The sequence below is a fragment of the Odontesthes bonariensis genome, chromosome 8 (assembly GCF_027942865.1).
Source record: "Odontesthes bonariensis isolate fOdoBon6 chromosome 8, fOdoBon6.hap1, whole genome shotgun sequence".
Lineage (NCBI taxonomy): Eukaryota > Metazoa > Chordata > Actinopteri > Atheriniformes > Atherinopsidae > Odontesthes > Odontesthes bonariensis.
In genome coordinates this window covers 30,465,384-30,482,231 of record NC_134513.1, presented here as the reverse complement: position 1 = coordinate 30,482,231, position 16,848 = coordinate 30,465,384, and the positions used below count along the sequence as shown (strand labels likewise).

Below are 16,848 nucleotides of genomic sequence, written 5' to 3'. Positions count from 1 at the left end.
CGGTGGTGTGGTGGTTAGCACCGTCGCCTCACAGCAATAAGGTTCCAGGTTCAACACCCAGCTGGGGCCTTTCTGTGTGAAGTTTGCATGTTCTCCCCATGTATGCGTGGGTTCTCTCCGGGTACTCTGGCTTCCTCCCACTGTCCAAAAAATCATGCATGTTAGGTTGATTGGCATCTCTAAATTGTCTTTAGGAGTGAGTGTGAGCATGCATGGTTGTTTGTCTCGTTTGTCTCTATGTGGCCCTGCGATGGACTGGCGGCCTGTCCAGGGTGTACCCCGCCTCTCGCCCATTGACTGCTGGGATAGGCTCCAGCTCACCCGCGACCCGATCGACGGATTCAGCGGTATAGATAATGGATGGATGTCATGGGATTCTGGAAGTAGAATATTAAATAGGCTGTTTAGGAAAAATCCCGAATACTGTAGCTTCCTTTAAAGCCTGTAATCGTGCTTGCAAAAATCGAGCGCTCCCGGCTGTTTTTAACCAATCACGTTATTCTTAATTATACAAAATATAGTATATAAAAAGTAAACTTCAAGTTTACTGCCTCAGTTTTGGTATAAAATAAGTATATTCATAGTACACTTGAATAAAGTACTTTTTGCTAAGGGGGCAGAGTGTGAGGTGGGTGGATGCAGCGTGACAGAAGGCAGAGGGAAGGGCGGCTTCAGACCAGAACCTACAGTGGTTCTGACAAAGTGAGGATGAGTATTATCCATAAGCACTGATCAGCTGACTTCCTTTACCTAAAGCCAAGCAGCTCCCTCATGATGGGTCACATGATGTGTCAACAGGAATGAGAGGAAGCTGAGCTGTGAGCCTCTGCTGGTCGATGAGGTGGTGACAGAAATCTGACAACATTTCAGCTGACAGCAGCAGTTCACCTGCAGCAATGTCAGGAAGCCTCATTGTTCAGGTGGGAGTCGCACAGACTCACACACACACTGATGTGTTTGTTCAAAGCTTCCACCTGGTGAAGTGACCCACAGTTAAAGTTCTGACAGGACTGCTGCAGAACAGATGTTCACACATCTGTCAGAGTCTCTCTGTCTGTCTGTTTCTGTGTGTGACTTCTGCTGTTTTATCTTTCCTCCATCAGGAAACTCAGCGTTCCAGAGAACTGAACCTTCAGGTTTTACAGGAAGCTGGAACAGAAAAGAGGCATCTTAAAGGAGTGTGAGTCCGTCAGTGTTTCCAGCTCAGCTCGGATGAAGTCCTCCGTCTGTCAGCGCTCTGCAGCTCCAACCACCCAACGCCTCCATCTGTGAGGAAAAGCAGGACTCTGCGGTGAGTCTCTTTCATGTTTCAGCCTCTTTTGTCTGTCAAAGTGTTGCTGCTTCAGCAGGAAACAGCTGATCAGAATGACTGCAGAAACCTTATTGATCCTGCAGGGAAACAGCTCTGTTACAACACTCAGTTAAGAAAGGAGGAAACAGGGGAGTGGAAATAGATCAGAATGTGAAGAAGGCAGAAAGTGTGAAAACATGATGAGACGTGTTTAGATGTTGGCTTGTGGGCTGGATATTTGTTTTTAAATGTGGGAATATGGAGCGTCCCGGCCTTCACAGGAGTGAACGTCAGACTTCAGCTCAGAGTTACAGACCCATCCCACCTGTTTACTGCCTTTGAGTCTGTTCAGAAGCAGCTGGAGACAAATGGAGGAAGTTTTTAGACCAACAGCTGACAGTATGCAGCCAGTTGTTCTGTCTTCATCGGTGTGCCAGCAGCAGCTGTTTGCACATGCTCAGATCTGTTGTTGTGGCTGCTCAGACAGGGTGTGGTGTGGAGGAGGAGGAGGGCACTGTTCATAACGCCCAGTTCATTAAACACCTGCTGGCTTTATCAATGATCTCTGTGGACTGCAGTTTCAGTCAATATAGAGAAAGAAATACTTTAAGAATAATGTCAGTAAGAGAAATGAATAAACCTCTGAAAAGAAATCCTGAAATAAATACATCACATAAATATAAAGAAAGGATGAAGTTAAAGAAATAAAAGATTTATCGATATAAATCTCTGAATGTACATCACTGATTTATTTTGGGTGTCTGATTGACTAATATCATCAATATTTCGAAGCTGTTTCTGTCTCCATGTTTTAATTCCTAATGAGGATTTCAAAGAAGAAATCCATGTAGAGGCGTAAGTAGGTGCGTAAGTAGGTGCGTAAGTAGGGGCGTGAGTAGGGGCGTAAGTAGGGGCGTAAGTAGGGGCGTGAGTAGGGGCGTAAGTAGGGACGTAAGTAGGGGCGTGAGTAGGGGCGTAAGTAGGGGCGTAAGTAGGGCGTAAGTAGGGGCGTAAGTAGGGGCGTGGACAGGGAGGAGTCGGGTGCTCCGACATGTGCGCTCAATTCCACTTGATTGGGATGTACAAACGAAATGTGCTTGGATTGATGCGTGCGCACAGATTCGTACATCCGACGTTGGAGGGCATTTGGATTTGAGCGTACGCCATGTTTCAGTAGGAAATCCATGCAAGTCTTTGTACATGAGGCCCCTGGACTGGACAGAAACAGTCTAAATACAGATCAGGTTTCTACACATACTTCTGCAGCTGTCACTGAGCACTGATGTTGAAGATGATCGTCCTGTTGTGACCAGTTGTGGGTCAGACTAAATACAGAGCACCTTGAACTAATACATATTATCCCTTTCTTCAGTAAAGCATAAAGTATGTGCTTTTATAAAGTCCTCAACCTTTTGGAAGATGCAGATTAGATAAAGTACTGTGGTCAAAAGTCTTAAAACACACCTCATTCCTTTATGTTTTGCCAGGAAAAATGGGAAAAAAGATGGAGCAATTTATTGTAACACATGCAAGCATGACTGGAAATACAGCAAAGAAGATAATATATTTTTATATTTCCAACAAGACTGAATGTGGACGTTTGCTCTGAGCTCCTTTCTCCTCCAACACAGCCTGAATCCTCTGAGACAAGCTTTCTGTCGTTTCTTTAAGTAGTCTTCAGGAATAGTTCTCCAGGCTTCTTGAAGGACATCCCAAAGCTCTTCTTTGGATGTCGACGGCTTTTTGTTCCGTTCTCTGCCAACATTATCCCACACTGCTTCAGTAATGTTGAGGTCCGGGCTCTGGGGAGGATTCATCCCTCCATTAGACCTGCTGCCACTGATTTTCAGTTCACTTCTTGTGTCCTTTGGCACAGCTCAGCCTTTTCTCCCTGTTTCCCTTCCTTAAGAACGACTTCTTGACAGTCACCCTTCCATGGAGCCCATTTCTGATGAGGCTTGGGCCAACAGCAGATGGATCAGCTGAAGGTCCAGATGCATCTCTCAGCTCCTGTGTCAGGTCTTTGCTGGATTTTTTCCTCTTTCTTAATACCAACACTTTAGAGACGGATGACAGGTAAGAAGCAAACCTACCGGGAACAATCCAGAAGAGAACAGGAGGAAGCCCCATCGCGAGCTGATCTGAGAGTAATTAAATGCTTAAAATAAGCAAATATTACAGAGTCACAACAATAACTAAACATCAGGGACACTCATACCTGCAGGAGCAGCGGAGCTCAGATAACAGGGCGTGCACTCAACACCGGAGGAGAGCTCAAAGCGTGACAAGTACACAAACTGCCATCGATTAGTTTATAAACTGCAAGAAGACCCGATTGGTCAGTGATTGTAGCAATCAGGAAACTCAATAAAGTTCCTGCCACAGACTGTTTGGCTTTTCAAAGATCTGCAGGTTTCTACTTGTCAGAAAGTCAAAGCCGTCTCTCTGTGACATGAATGTGATGATCATACAGAGTCTGAGCTGTCAGAGCAGACTGTCAGAAAGGAAGTGGAGACACTTTGAATGAGGACTGGAGGAAGCTGCAGCAGCAGCTGTTGTTTCTCTCTGAGTTGGTGAGAAAGAAAAGTCTCTGCTGGACCTTTTTGTTGCTGGAGCTCAAACTCTGAGTGTGATTTTGCTGTTTGTGTGATGACACTTAGATTAATGTCTGAATGGGATGAATGGGAGTGTCAGAGTTGGGTTGGGCCCTCAAAAAGTATTTTTTGAGCATCACAAACACACTGATATGAGCTCACCTGATTTCCTGTAAAGGAAAAGGGGCGGAGCCTCAGACTAGGTGAACCAGTTGTATCAGATTATGAAGAAACACAGACACATTCAGACAGTTCAGGCTCCATTTTGAATCGACAGCCGCAGGATGAAACCTGAAGCAGAGTCAGGGTGAGTGTTAACAACATTCTTCTTATTTCTGTCAGAGTCTCTGAGTGGGTTTTCTCTCTGTGGACTGCAGAGGAAGAAGAAGCAGAACTCAGCAGTTTGTGTCCGGTGTTAAAACGAAGCTGATCAGACTGCTCTGAGACAAAGAACTGATCCAACTCAGGTGTAAGATCATCAAGTTCAGATTGTTTCAGCTTTCTGATTTACTGTTTAGATCAGATTGAGTCAACGAGTCTGTCACTAGACCAAGATTTTTTTAATTATTGGCAATAAAACTTACTATGCCAAACAGTGCCGGCCTTACAGTAATTGGGTGTTATCGCCCACCGTCTGCAACAGCTGAGGCTGCAACTGCGCTATCTGAAGTGCTGCACAAATACACGGGCAACGAGCTCCTACTGTTGGGAGATCTAAACTGGGACTGGTTGTCCGCATCGTCAAACGCGCTTAAGGACATTTGTGATCCACGCGGATTAATTTAAAAGACATGAACAAGTCAACTTTATTGGATGTCATCCTCACAAATACCCCACATAAATATACTGCTGTTGGTATATTCTGCAATGATATCAGTGACCACTGCACAATTGCTTGTGTTAGAGATTGTAAGCCACCAAAATCTAGTCCAAGATATGTCTTCAAACGGGACTATAAGCATTTCAATGAGCAGGCCTTCCTGCATGATTTTTTTCATAGTGATTTGCACTATGTGTGTAATATGACTACTGTAGAAGAGGCTTGGGACTTTTTTAAAGCAACTTTTATTTTTTTAATTAACAAACATGCTCCATTGAGATCTTTTAGAATAAGTGGTAAAAACAATCCTTGGTTCAAAGATGATATTGCTGTGGCCATTAGAGAAAGGGACAGAGCCTGGGCAAATGCTAAGAAACATAATGACCCCAATCTGTGGTTGAACTACAGGACTCTCAGAAACAGGTGCACAAGATTAGCGAAGAACGCAAAAAGTGGTTATTACCTTGAAATGATAAATGAAAATCTAAATGACCCTAAAAAGTTTTGGAAACTGATCAAATCTACTGAAGGTACAATGGCGCCACCTACCCTTCCAAACTCTCTTTCATGCAGTAAAGGGGAAATTATAGGGAAACAAAACATTGTAATTGCCTTCAATGAGCACTTCATAAATGCAGGGGTTATGACTCAGACTAAAACTGATGTAACAAATACTGACCACATATGTACTGCATCTAATACTAGTTATTTTAACTTTACTCATATATCAACCTTGCAGGTACGAAAGGCGTTGGCAAACTTGGATAGTAAAAAATCAGCAGGTCCTGATCAAATTGAACCATTCTTTTATAAAACTGCTGCACTTTTAATTTCTGATGCCATTGCTGCTATTTTTAACCTTAGTTTAACAAGTGGATGTATCCCAGAATCTTGGAAATCAGCTCAAGTATTGCCACTTCTAAAAGGGGGTGACCCGTCTATCTTAGATAATTATCGACCCATTTCTAGGTTGTCAACCCTAGCTAAAGTGTTTGAATCTCTTGTCAGTGAGCAAATTAAACACTACTTAGCTGAAAACAATATTTTAAGTTCAACTCAATCAGGCTTCAGGCAAGGTCATAGCCCTGGAACTGCCGTGACATCTGTTTTAAATGATTTTGTTTCTGCCTTGGACACAAAAAATCATGTTGTGCACTTTTTGTTGACCTCTCCAAGGCATTTGATACTGTTGATTTTAAAATACTATTGCATAGACTTAAGGCTATAGGTTTTAGTAGCCCAGTGTTAAAATGGTTTTCAAATTATTTAGTTGGCAGAACACAGTGTGTTGCCCTAGAGAACCTTCAATCACCCTTACTTACCATAAAAGCAGGTGTCCCGCAAGGGTCAGTTCTTGGCCCAATCTTGTTTTCTCTGTGTATTAATGATATAGGTAAGGGCCTAAATCCAGCTAAGGTACATCTATATGCAGATGATACCATTCTATACACTGTTAGTACCTCAGTGCAAGATGCCTTGGATTCTTTACAAACGTCCTTCATATCCATTCAAAATGCATTATTGCAGTTAAAATTAGCACTAAACACAAATAAAACGAAGTATATGATTGTCACACGATCAAGAGCATGTCTTGATGGTAACTTAACAACACTTGATGGTACCTTCCTGGAGCGGGTTATTTCTTACAAATATCTTGGTATTTGGTTAGACCAAAAGCTCACATTTGAAGTGCATATCAATAATCTTTTAAGAAAGCTAAGGCCTAAGGTTGGTTTTTATTTTCGTATGAAAAAATGTTTTTAAATTTTAGCAAGAAAAAGGCTGGTCCAGAGTACTTTTCTCTCAGTGTTGGATTATGGTAATACAATTTATATGCATGCGCCCTTATGCTTCCTCAAGAAGCTGGACGCAGTTTATCATTCTGCATTGCGATTTGTAACAGGTGCCCCCTCAAGAACTCACCATTGTGATCTATCCTCTAAAGTCCAATGGCCATCTCTGTGTTTAAGGCGTAAATTGCATATGATACTTTTTATTGCTAAGGCATTGTTGGGTAAACTTCCCCATCATATCTGTAATTTATTGACTCTTCGCACTTCATCTTATGGTACACGTTCCTTACAGAAGTTGTTACTTCAGTCTTGCACTCCTACTGAATTAGGGAAGACAGGCTTTTCTTTTTATACTCCTCACCTATGGAATGAGTTGCAGAATATATTGTGTATGGATTCTCTGCCCTCTTTGGAGACTTTTAAGAGGGAAATTAATGCTGTTTACACAGAGGAATGTCATTGTTTTTAAACATACACCACATAACCTTGATCTGATGTTATGTTTTATGTAGGCCTAGGTTTATCATTATTATTTTCTCTCTTAATGTATTTTTTGTAAGTTTATTTTCCTTATTATATGTTTTGTGTCTGTCTGCGTCTGGAACTGTATGTAAGCTGCCATTTTGACCAGGACTCCCTGGCAGAAGAGACTCTTAGTCTCAATGGGACAATCCTGGCTAAATAAAAATAAATAAATAAAAAAAAAAGATTGTTTCAGCTTTCTGATTCACTGCTTAGTTCAGATTGTTTCAGCTTTCTGATTCACTGTTTAGTTCAGATTGTTTCAGCTTTCTGATTCACTCTAGTTCAGATTGTTTCAGCTTTCTGATTCACTCTTTAGTTCCGATTGTTTCAGCTTTCTGATTCACTGCTTAGTTCCGATTTTTTTCAGCTTTCTGATTCACTGCTTTGTTCAGATCGTTTCAGCTTTCTGATTCACTCTTTAGTTCAGATTGTTTCAGCTTTCTGATTCACTGCTTAGTTCAGATTGTTTCAGCTTTCTGATTAACTGCTTAGTTCAGATTGTTTCAGCTTTCTGATTTACTGCTTAGTTCAGATTGTATCAGCTTTCTGACTCACTGTTTAGTTCAGATTGTTTCAGCTTTCTGATTCACTGCTTAGTTCAGATTGTTTCAGCTTTCTGATTCACTCTTTAGTTCAGATTGTTTCAGCTTTCTGATTCACTGTTTAGTTCAGATTGTTTCAGCTTTCTGATTCACTGTTTAGTTCAGATTGTTTCAGCTTTCTGATTCACTGCTTAGTTCAGATTGTTTCAGCTTTCTGATTCACTCTTTAGTTCAGATTGTTTCAGCTTTCTGATTCACTGCTTAGTTCAGATTGTTTCAGCTTTCTGACTCACTGCTTAGTTCAGATTGTTTCAGCTTTCTGATTTACTGTTTAGTTCAGGTTGTTTCAGCTCTCTGATTCACTGCTTAGTTCAGATTATTTCAGCTTTCTGATTCACTGCTTAGTTCAGATTGTTTCAGCTCTCTGATTCACTGCTTAGTTCAGATTGTTTCAGCTTTCTGATTCACTCTTTTGTTCAGATTGTTGGGTGTGAGGCAGCTGTTGGTCTGACTGATGAAGAAGGCAACAACTTTCATCTTCCAGCAAAGATTTTCTTTCCTTTGGCGGCCATTTTCTCTTTTGAAGCTGCGTCACTGCTGGGGGACGCGTTGCTATGATCACCACTTTCAGAACATTTCTGTTCCTGAATCATTTCTACAGATTGTGAGACGTTTCATCAGAAGCTGAATCATTACTGAAGGAGTTTACTGACAGAATGAGTGAATGAACATGTAAATAACACACACGATAAATACTGATTTGTGTTCAGTAGGTTTTTAATCAGTCTTCTGTGATGTTGGAGGACTTCAGAGCAGCTTTGGCAGCAGTAACTCATCTGTAAATACAAATTCCACTCAAAGCTGCAGACTGACAGCTGATCAGCTGATCTGACGGCTCGGAGGAAAGAAATTACGTCTAATTTCTCTAAAAGTTCCTTCTGACATGGAACAGAAAGAAAAGTAGGAGGTAAAAGCCTGTTTCAGTTTTGCTGTGACACTTTAACAGACGTGTTTGTCTTCATTCTTTTCTTCTCTCAGACTGACTGAAGTCCAGAAGATGGACAGAGCAGAGTCTGCAGCATGCAGCGGTCGCTCTATGAACAGGAACCCATCCAGACCTCCAGAACTCAGTGATGGACCTGGACCATCAGACACAAAGTAAGAGAACTGCTCATGAGGGGGGGGTCAGCTTATTATCTGGGACATCACCATGGCAACGTATACTGGTAACCCAAACAGAGTGTGAAGCAGGTTGAACATATTCAGGGTGACAAGCTGCCTTTAACCTTATTTTTAGGTGGTCTGGCTTAACTAACCCTAACAATGGAGATCTTGTTGAGCTGTAGTAGGATGCTGGTTATATGAGCATGTTCATGTTCATGAGGAGGTGGTGTCAGCTGACCAATCAGAACCTATAATTCTATCAGAGTGAAAGCTGGAAGGAAAGAAGACAAAAAGGAAAAAGAATGCCAGTAGTCATCAAAACAGGAAGAGATGTGATCTTTTTGTAATGGTGTATTTCATTAAAGCATGTGAGAAGGTTTCACACTTATTCTGTCAGACTGAATTCTGCCTGTTTTAAATGATCTTTGCACAAAATAAAGAACAAACAGAAAAGAGATTGAAACAGCCAGAGGGCTTTCTGTAAATGTCTGACTTCATTTTCTGTCTTCCAGCCTCTAAAATGCTTTTGAGTCGTTAAATGACTGTAGTTAGGTTCTAAACCCCTTTATAAGATGTATGTGGATATGAATATGAACATATAGACATCAACTGATTTAGCTTCAGGAATTTAATACCCTGCACACCAGCCGCAGCTATTCAGAGACAACGCGGGAAGCCGGACAGCCTCTCCCATTCTCTTGCGAAATTGCTACATCTTCAATGTTAAATTGACGATAAAACAGTTATTCACAAAAACACAAGATATGCCCAATACTGCATTTACTTTCATAACTACAACATGTTGTCCTGTAGCTTAATGAAGTGATTTGTTCTGAAATCGCCGCCGTTCACTGAGGAAATCATGTTATGAAGCCGCCACTAACAGCCAGGCTTCCGAGCCGAGGGCTGCCCGGCTTCAGGAGGGGAAGGGAGAGTCAAGTTTTTTTCTACAATTCTAGGTCATCATTGGCTAAATCGACAAAAACTCATCACTTCCGAGGCTGCTCAGCGTCTCTGGGGGTAGATTAGACGTGGGCGTGTCAATATGAGGGGCTGTGTCGTGATGATTGGAGTTAGTGTTTGTCCATCATGAGAGATTCTGTGGCAGCCGAATTTTTAAGCGGGGAGAAGCACGCTGGAACTTCAGTCCCAAAGCGGATAGGAAAGAGAATGGTTGTCTGTGAAAGTGCTGTCGGAGTTTCACTCATTTCCCATCGTTTCCCATCGTTTCCATTTCCATTGAAGGTGCACTATGTAATACTTTTAGTTGTTTCTTTCCAGAATTCATGCTGCCCATTCACAAATGTTACCTTTTTTAAGAATACTTACCACCACCATCAAACTCTAAGTATTCATTATGACAGGGAAAAATGCTCCACAGATTCTGATCCAGCCACAGATCCAGGCATTTACAGGCCTTAGATTCGATCATACTTGATTTTGGCCTTGCTGTGTGAATTTTCAAAGTCTATACCTTCTTTCTGTGTATTTGCTGGGTATACTTGTCATACTAGACATATATATGTTATAACTAATTATTTTTAACTTTGCTATCTTCTGCTTTGGGATGGCACGAGCCATTACAACCCTGAACGCGTAATATGGGCTTCCCCTGTTTTAAAAGTCAGCAGCCGCCACTGCTGCACACTCATATAACGTACAGGTGTAGGAAAAAGGCAGGGAAATCTTTTATATTTCAGAGATGATTCTGATTAAATGTTGGTTTTTAATCTTTAAAGGTAAACAGGAACAATCTTAAGAGGAATCAATCCCTGTTTTGGGCTCAGAAACATTCACTTTGGCTGACACGTCTCTGATAAAGATGCTTCTGAGTCAAACAGAGGAGTCTCTCTTTGTCTCCAGTCAGAGTCGGACAGAGACTCTCACTCTCTTTAGCGCACCGGCGGCCATTTTGTTGCATCATTCTGTAAGTGAAGTGAATTTTTTTATGTGTATGTGCATATGAATAACAGCATGTTTGTGTTTGCAGAGGTCAGCACCACAGACAGAGAGCAGAGTCTCCAGGATCTGACTGTCTGTTAATGAAGAGTGACCGGTCCATAGGAAATCCTCCTAACCTCAGTAATGAAGCTGGACCCTCAGACACCAAGTAAGAGAACTGAAACACAGATTTCAGGACTTTTCATGATGTCTTTATTACAAAAAAAAGAAAAAAATAATGAATAAATTAAGCGATAAATGGATAAAGATCAATTTAATTCAGTGATTTCAGAATAAATGTATGAATGAAGGATTAAATGATTAAAACAAATCAAAAATGAAATGTCTGTGTTAAGGCCCCTGTTTATTTACTCTGACAAGTTAAATGAATACAGTTGGAAAGGAAAACAGAAATATCAATATATGAATGAATGTATATGAATAACAGCATGTTTGTGTTTGCAGAGGTCAGCTCCACAGACAGAGAGCAGAGTCTCCAGGATCTGACCGTCTGTCTATGAAGAGTGAGCGGTCCAAAGGAAATCCTCCTAACCTCAGTGATGAAGCTGGACCCTCAGACACCAAGTAAGAGAACTGAAACACAGATTTCAGGACTTTTCATGATGTCTTTATTACAAAAAAAAGAAAAAAATAATGAATAAATTAAGCGATAAATGGATAAAGATCAATTTAATTCAGTGATTTCAGAATAAATGTATGAATGAAGGATTAAATGATTAAAACAAATCAAAAATGAAATGTCTGTGTTAAGGCCCCTGTTTATTTACTCTGACAAGTTAAATGAATACAGTTGGAAAGGAAAACAGAAATATCAATATATGACTGAATGTATATGAATAACAGCATGTTTGTGTTTGCAGAGGTCAGCTCCACAGACAGAGAGCAGAGTCTCCAGGATCTGACTGTCTGTCTATGAAGAGTGACCAGTCCATAGCAATACCTCTGTTATTCAGTGATGAAGCTGGACCCTCAGACACAAAGTAAGAGAACTGAAACACTGATTTTAGGATCTTTCATGATATATTTTACTTTTGTTAAACTTATCATTTACATCCAAACCAGCTAGGTTAACTGTTAACTAGGTTAGCACAGGCACCAACTTGCTTAAACCAAGGAGATGGTGGTGCAAAATCTGATGTGGCAAACTCAAAACTCTGGCTACAGAGCTGAGTTTCTGATCATTTTGGTTTCTGTTGGAAATCTAAACTCTACTTCTAGTTCAGGAGCAACATGGCCTCTGAACAGGACCACATGTCTGTCAGTGATGGTGTATTTTCTGCCTCTGACAGCTCAGGGGGTCACAGTGGATGGATGTGGGATTAAGTGTGATCATCTCAGAGTGAAGCTGCAGCCAGTGTTGTTAGAATCGATTTGATCAGCACACACTTTCAGCCCAGTTCTTTATCAGTACACTTATTGGTTATCTGTAATTACTACAGAGTGTTTTATTTCTTAATTCTAAAAGAGCGCATGTACAATAAGGATTGATATGAAATGTTTTCTGTAGAGCAGCAGCAGTGATATTCACACAGTGAAGTCAGCACATAAACTGAAGATTGAACCAAATGTAAAATGTTGCTGCAGGAAGGGTTGAGTTTGTATTCACATCACACAGCAGAGTTAAGGCCAAACAGAGTTATTTTAAAGTGATTTTAGTGATGAAGACATGTGTTGACAGAGGGAGGAAGAGGAGTGGTGTTTGTGAGGAGGAGCAGCTGTCCTGCTGTGCTCTGTGTCAGGACGTCCTGAAGGATCTGGTCTCTGCCAGCTGTGGACACTGGTTCTGCAGACAGTGCATCACCTCATACTGGGACCAGTCTGCTCCCTCAGGAGGCTTCTCCTGTCCCCGGTGTGGAGAAAGATCCAGAACCAGAGCTGCACCACAGACAGCCAGTCAGAGCAGAACGGCACCAGGTCAGATATTCCTGTTAACCCGTTTAGATGCACACATCACATCAACATGTTCGAGATGCACAAACAATAATGTTTTACAAAAAATATGAATCACCATGACGACAAAGTCGGGGGTTTAAAAAAAGGAGGTTTAACTGCTCAAATGTGTCTGTTTGTATTTCATTTCATGTTTTAGTTTCTTCAGACGCTGAGAATAAAAGTTTTAATGGACAGTTGTTAGTTTCAGACCCCCTCAGGTTTCAGAAGGACTTTAAACAAAACTCGTTTGTTCTTTGGTCAGCAGATGTTGGTCTGCAGGAGGTTTTAGATGAACATAAGATGAGTCTGAGGAGGAGATGTGAACATGTGACTGAAGGAACTGATGGAACAGGAGGTGGAACCCTCCTCAACAGGATCTACACTGAGCTCTACATCACAGAGGGACAGAGTGAAGAGGTTAATACCCAGCATGAGGTGAGGCAGCTGGAGGCGGCTTCCAGGACCCTCCATGACACTCCAATCAGGTGCCACGACATCTTCAATGTCTTACCTGAGCAGCAGGGAGCCATCAGAGTGGTTCTGACCAACGGCGTCGCTGGTGTTGGAAAAACCTTCTCAGTGCTGAAGTTCACTCTGGACTGGGCCGAGGGCCGGGAGAACCAAGATGTCAGTGTGGTGATTCTGCTTTCCTTCAGGGAGCTGAACCTGCTCAGAGAGGAGCAGCACAGTCTTCTCACGCTGCTCCATGTTTTCCATCCAACATTACAGAAGCTCCCAGCAGAGCAGCTGGCCGGCTGCACACTTCTGTTCATCCTGGACGGCCTGGATGAAAGCAGACTGTCTCTGGAGTTCAGCAACAGGGAGGTTTTGTCTGATGTCACACAGACGTCATCAGTCAGCGTGCTGCTGACAAACCTCATCAGGGGGAACCTGCTTCCCTCGGCTCTCGTCTGGATAACTTCCCGACCTGCAGCAGACAATTGGATCCCTCCTACGTGTGTCGGCAGGGTAACAGAAGTACGAGGCTTCACCGATGCCCAGAAGGAGGAGTACTTCAGGAGGAGATTCAGAGATGAAGAGCTGTCCAGCAGAATCAGCTCCCACATCCAGGCATCCAGGAGCCTCCACATCATGTGTGGAATCCCAGTCTTCTGCTGGATCACTGCTACAGTTCTGGAGCACATGTTGACCACAAAGCAGAGAGCAGAGCTGCCCAAGACCACCACTGACATGTACTCCCACTTCCTGCTGGTTCAGACACAGAGGAAGAAGAACAAGTACCACCAGGGACATGAGACGAGTCCACAGGAGCTGACCAAGGCTGACAGGGACGTTCTTCTGAAGCTGGGGAGGCTGGCGTTTGAACATCTGGAGCAAGGAAACATCATGTTCTACCAGGAAGACCTGGAGCAGTGTGGCCTGGATGTCACCGAGGCATCGTTGTATTCAGGAGTTTGTACAGAGATCTTCAAAAGAGAGTGTGTGATCTTCCAGAAACCAGTTTACTGCTTTGTTCATCTGAGTGTTCAGGAGTTTCTGGCTGCAGTCTACATGATGCACTGTTACACCAACAGGAACACTGAGGTGCTGAAGAGCTTCCTGGGAGAAGACTACAGTGACTCATCTCTGGATGACTTCCTGAAGAGAGTGATGGAGAAATCCCTCAACAGTAAAAATGGCCACCTGGACCTGTTTGTCCGCTTCCTTCATGGCCTCTCTGTGGAGTCCAACCAGAGACTCTTAGCAGGCCTGCTGGGTCAGACAAAGAACAGAACACAAATGATAAAAAGAGTCATCAACAACCTGAAGGAGATGAGCACGTCTAACATTTCTCCTGACAGAAGCATCAACATCTTCCACTGTCTGATGGAGATGAACCATCTCTCAGTTTATCAGGAGATCCAAAAGTTCCTGAAGTCAGAGAACAGATCAAAGAAGAAACTCTCTGAGATCCAGTGCTCAGCTCTGGCCTACATGCTGCAGATGTCAGAGGAGGTTCTGGAGGAGTTGGACCTGGAGGAGTACAACACAACAGATGAAGGACGAAGGAGACTGATTCCAGCTGTGAGGAACAGCAGAAAGGCTCGGTGAGTTGATGTGTTCATTGACTTCATGAGTCAGTGTCTATTAGTTGTTCAGTTCCCTAAAAGCCGTTTCTGCACATGAACACCAGAGATGTTCTGGAGATGTTTCCCACAGTTGCTGGTCACATGTGCTTCACAGCAGCAGACTAATGCTGCGTGTACACCAAGAGCGACCTCCGCTACCTGGTCGCTGGAGAAGCTTCGCTTGAGAATTTGCTGGAGAAGCTTCGCTTGAGAATTTGCTTTGGTAGCTTTGGTAGCTCGTGACGTCACATTTAGAATGTTCAATTCTTAAAGGCCCCGCGGCTGTGCAGCACCCCCGCGGAAAAAAACATGAGGAAAGTGAGGGCAGGGACACGAATAAACGTGTTGTTATTTACAATTTGTTATACAAGATATACATCACGTTACAAATTATGTAAAACTACATTAGGTACACTGAGAAGAGCAGGAATAGCAGAGGCAGCTGTGAAAATAAACTAAATTCGAAATAAAATCCGAAATAAATCCGAAATAAAACTTAATTGCAGTGAGAAAGGTATGCGTGGGGTTACTACACTATTGTATTGAAGCACTCGACACGGCAATTGCAACAGTCTCAGGATTAAACGACTATTGTTTGGATAGGAACCAAAGTTTGCACGTTTGTTTCAGCGAACCCCGCGGATTGTCGGACCCCTACAATCTGTGGATTGTCATTGGTTTTCGCTGAAACGCGTCATAGCTCATTACCATAAAGTTAGCTTGAGTTTAATCGCTGGAATCCGCTCTGGTCGCTCAGGTAGCTTCGCCACTGGAGAATCCTCTCTGGTAGCCCAGGTAGCTCACCCTCCATAGAGAAATAATGATTTCCGGCGCTCAGGTAGCGTAGGTTGCTCATTGTACACGCAGCATTATGCTGCGTGTACAACAAGAGCGACCTATGCTACCTGGTAGCGGAGGTAGCTGAAGAAGCTTTGCTTGAGAATTTGCTTTGGTGGCTTTGGTAGCTCGTGACGTCACATTTAGAATGTTCAATTCTTAAAGGCCCCGCGGCGGTGCAGCACCCCCGCGAAAAAGAACACGAAGAAAGAGAGGGCAGGGACACGAATAAACGTGTTGTTATTTACAATTTGTTATACAAGATATACATCACATTAGAAATTATGTATAACTACATTAGGTACACTGAGAAGAGCAGGAATAGCACAGGCAGCTGTGAAAATAAACTAAATTCGAAGTAAAATCCGAAATAAATCCGAATTAAAACTTAATTGCAGTGAGAAAGGTATGCGTGGGGTTACTACACTATTGTATTGAAGCACTCGACATGGCAATTGCAACAGTCTCAGGATTAAACGACTATTGTTTGGATAGGAACCAAAGTTTACACGTCTGTTTCCGCGCACCCCGCGGATTGTCGGACCCCTACAATCTGTGGATTGTCATTGGTTTTAGCCGAACCGCGTCATAGCTCATTACCATAAAGTTAGCTGGAGTTTAATCGCTAGAATCCGCTCTGGTTGCGCAGTTCTCTTCGCCACTGGAGAATCCGCTCTGGTAGCCCAGGTAGCTCACCCTCCATAGAGAAATAATGATTTCCGGCGCTCAGGTAGCATAGGTCGCTCTTGGTGTACACGCAGCATTACTGTTGGAGGCAGGAAGCCAACATTAACCTGCTGTTTCTATTGTTTCCCATGAGGGCCTGCTTTACACCCACATGGCTGGTCCCCAACACAACCAGAAGCTAAGAAATCTGGACAGTTTCTGAAATCACCACATAAAGAATGTTTCCATGCCAACCTGACTCACAGGAGAGAATATTTGACAGACTGGGCCCAGTTCCAGGCTCACTGGAAATGATGCAACAGAAATCTGTGGGAATATGTTGAAAAAAGTATTTGGGGGTTTAAAGTTTTACTGAACTGGATCATTAAAATAAAGGTCAAAAGTTTTTGGTGGTAAGATTCTGGTCATTGGATCAGCATAAGGTTTTATGTGTGAGCTGCCTCAGTCAGGTCATTTCATCGTTGGCTGTTGGAGGTATTGATTGTGAAAGCTTTGGCTCAACAGTCTCTGCTGTCATATCTTTTAGTTCATAATGTGCCGCACATTTTCAATGGGAGACAGGTGTGGACTGCAGGGGGGCCAGTTTAGTTCTTGCACTCTGTTACTATGAAGCCACGCTGCTGGAACACCTG

At 42.7% G+C, this 16,848-nt stretch overlaps 1 protein-coding gene across 4 annotated transcripts in view; it reads left to right on the top strand.

Annotated features, from left to right (window-relative positions):
• Positions 1–1,109: 1,109 nt before the first annotated feature.
• LOC142385541 (protein NLRC3-like) overlaps positions 1,110–16,848 on the top strand; it is a 197,274-nt gene continuing 181,535 nt past the window's right edge. The window contains exons 1-7 of one of the 4 annotated variants that reach the window (XM_075472155.1): positions 1,110–1,291; positions 8,604–8,723; positions 10,720–10,839; positions 11,136–11,255; positions 11,552–11,671; positions 12,370–12,605; positions 12,886–14,671. In XM_075472155.1, coding sequence (XP_075328270.1) covers positions 8,623–8,723; positions 10,720–10,839; positions 11,136–11,255; positions 11,552–11,671; positions 12,370–12,605; positions 12,886–14,671 — 2,483 coding nt within the window. In that variant the 5' untranslated portion in view covers positions 1,110–1,291; positions 8,604–8,622. The remainder of the gene's footprint in view (positions 1,292–8,603; positions 8,724–10,719; positions 10,840–11,135; positions 11,256–11,551; positions 11,672–12,369; positions 12,606–12,885; positions 14,672–16,848) is intronic. The other 3 variants (XM_075472156.1, XM_075472161.1, XM_075472162.1) reach the window with 3 other exon arrangements.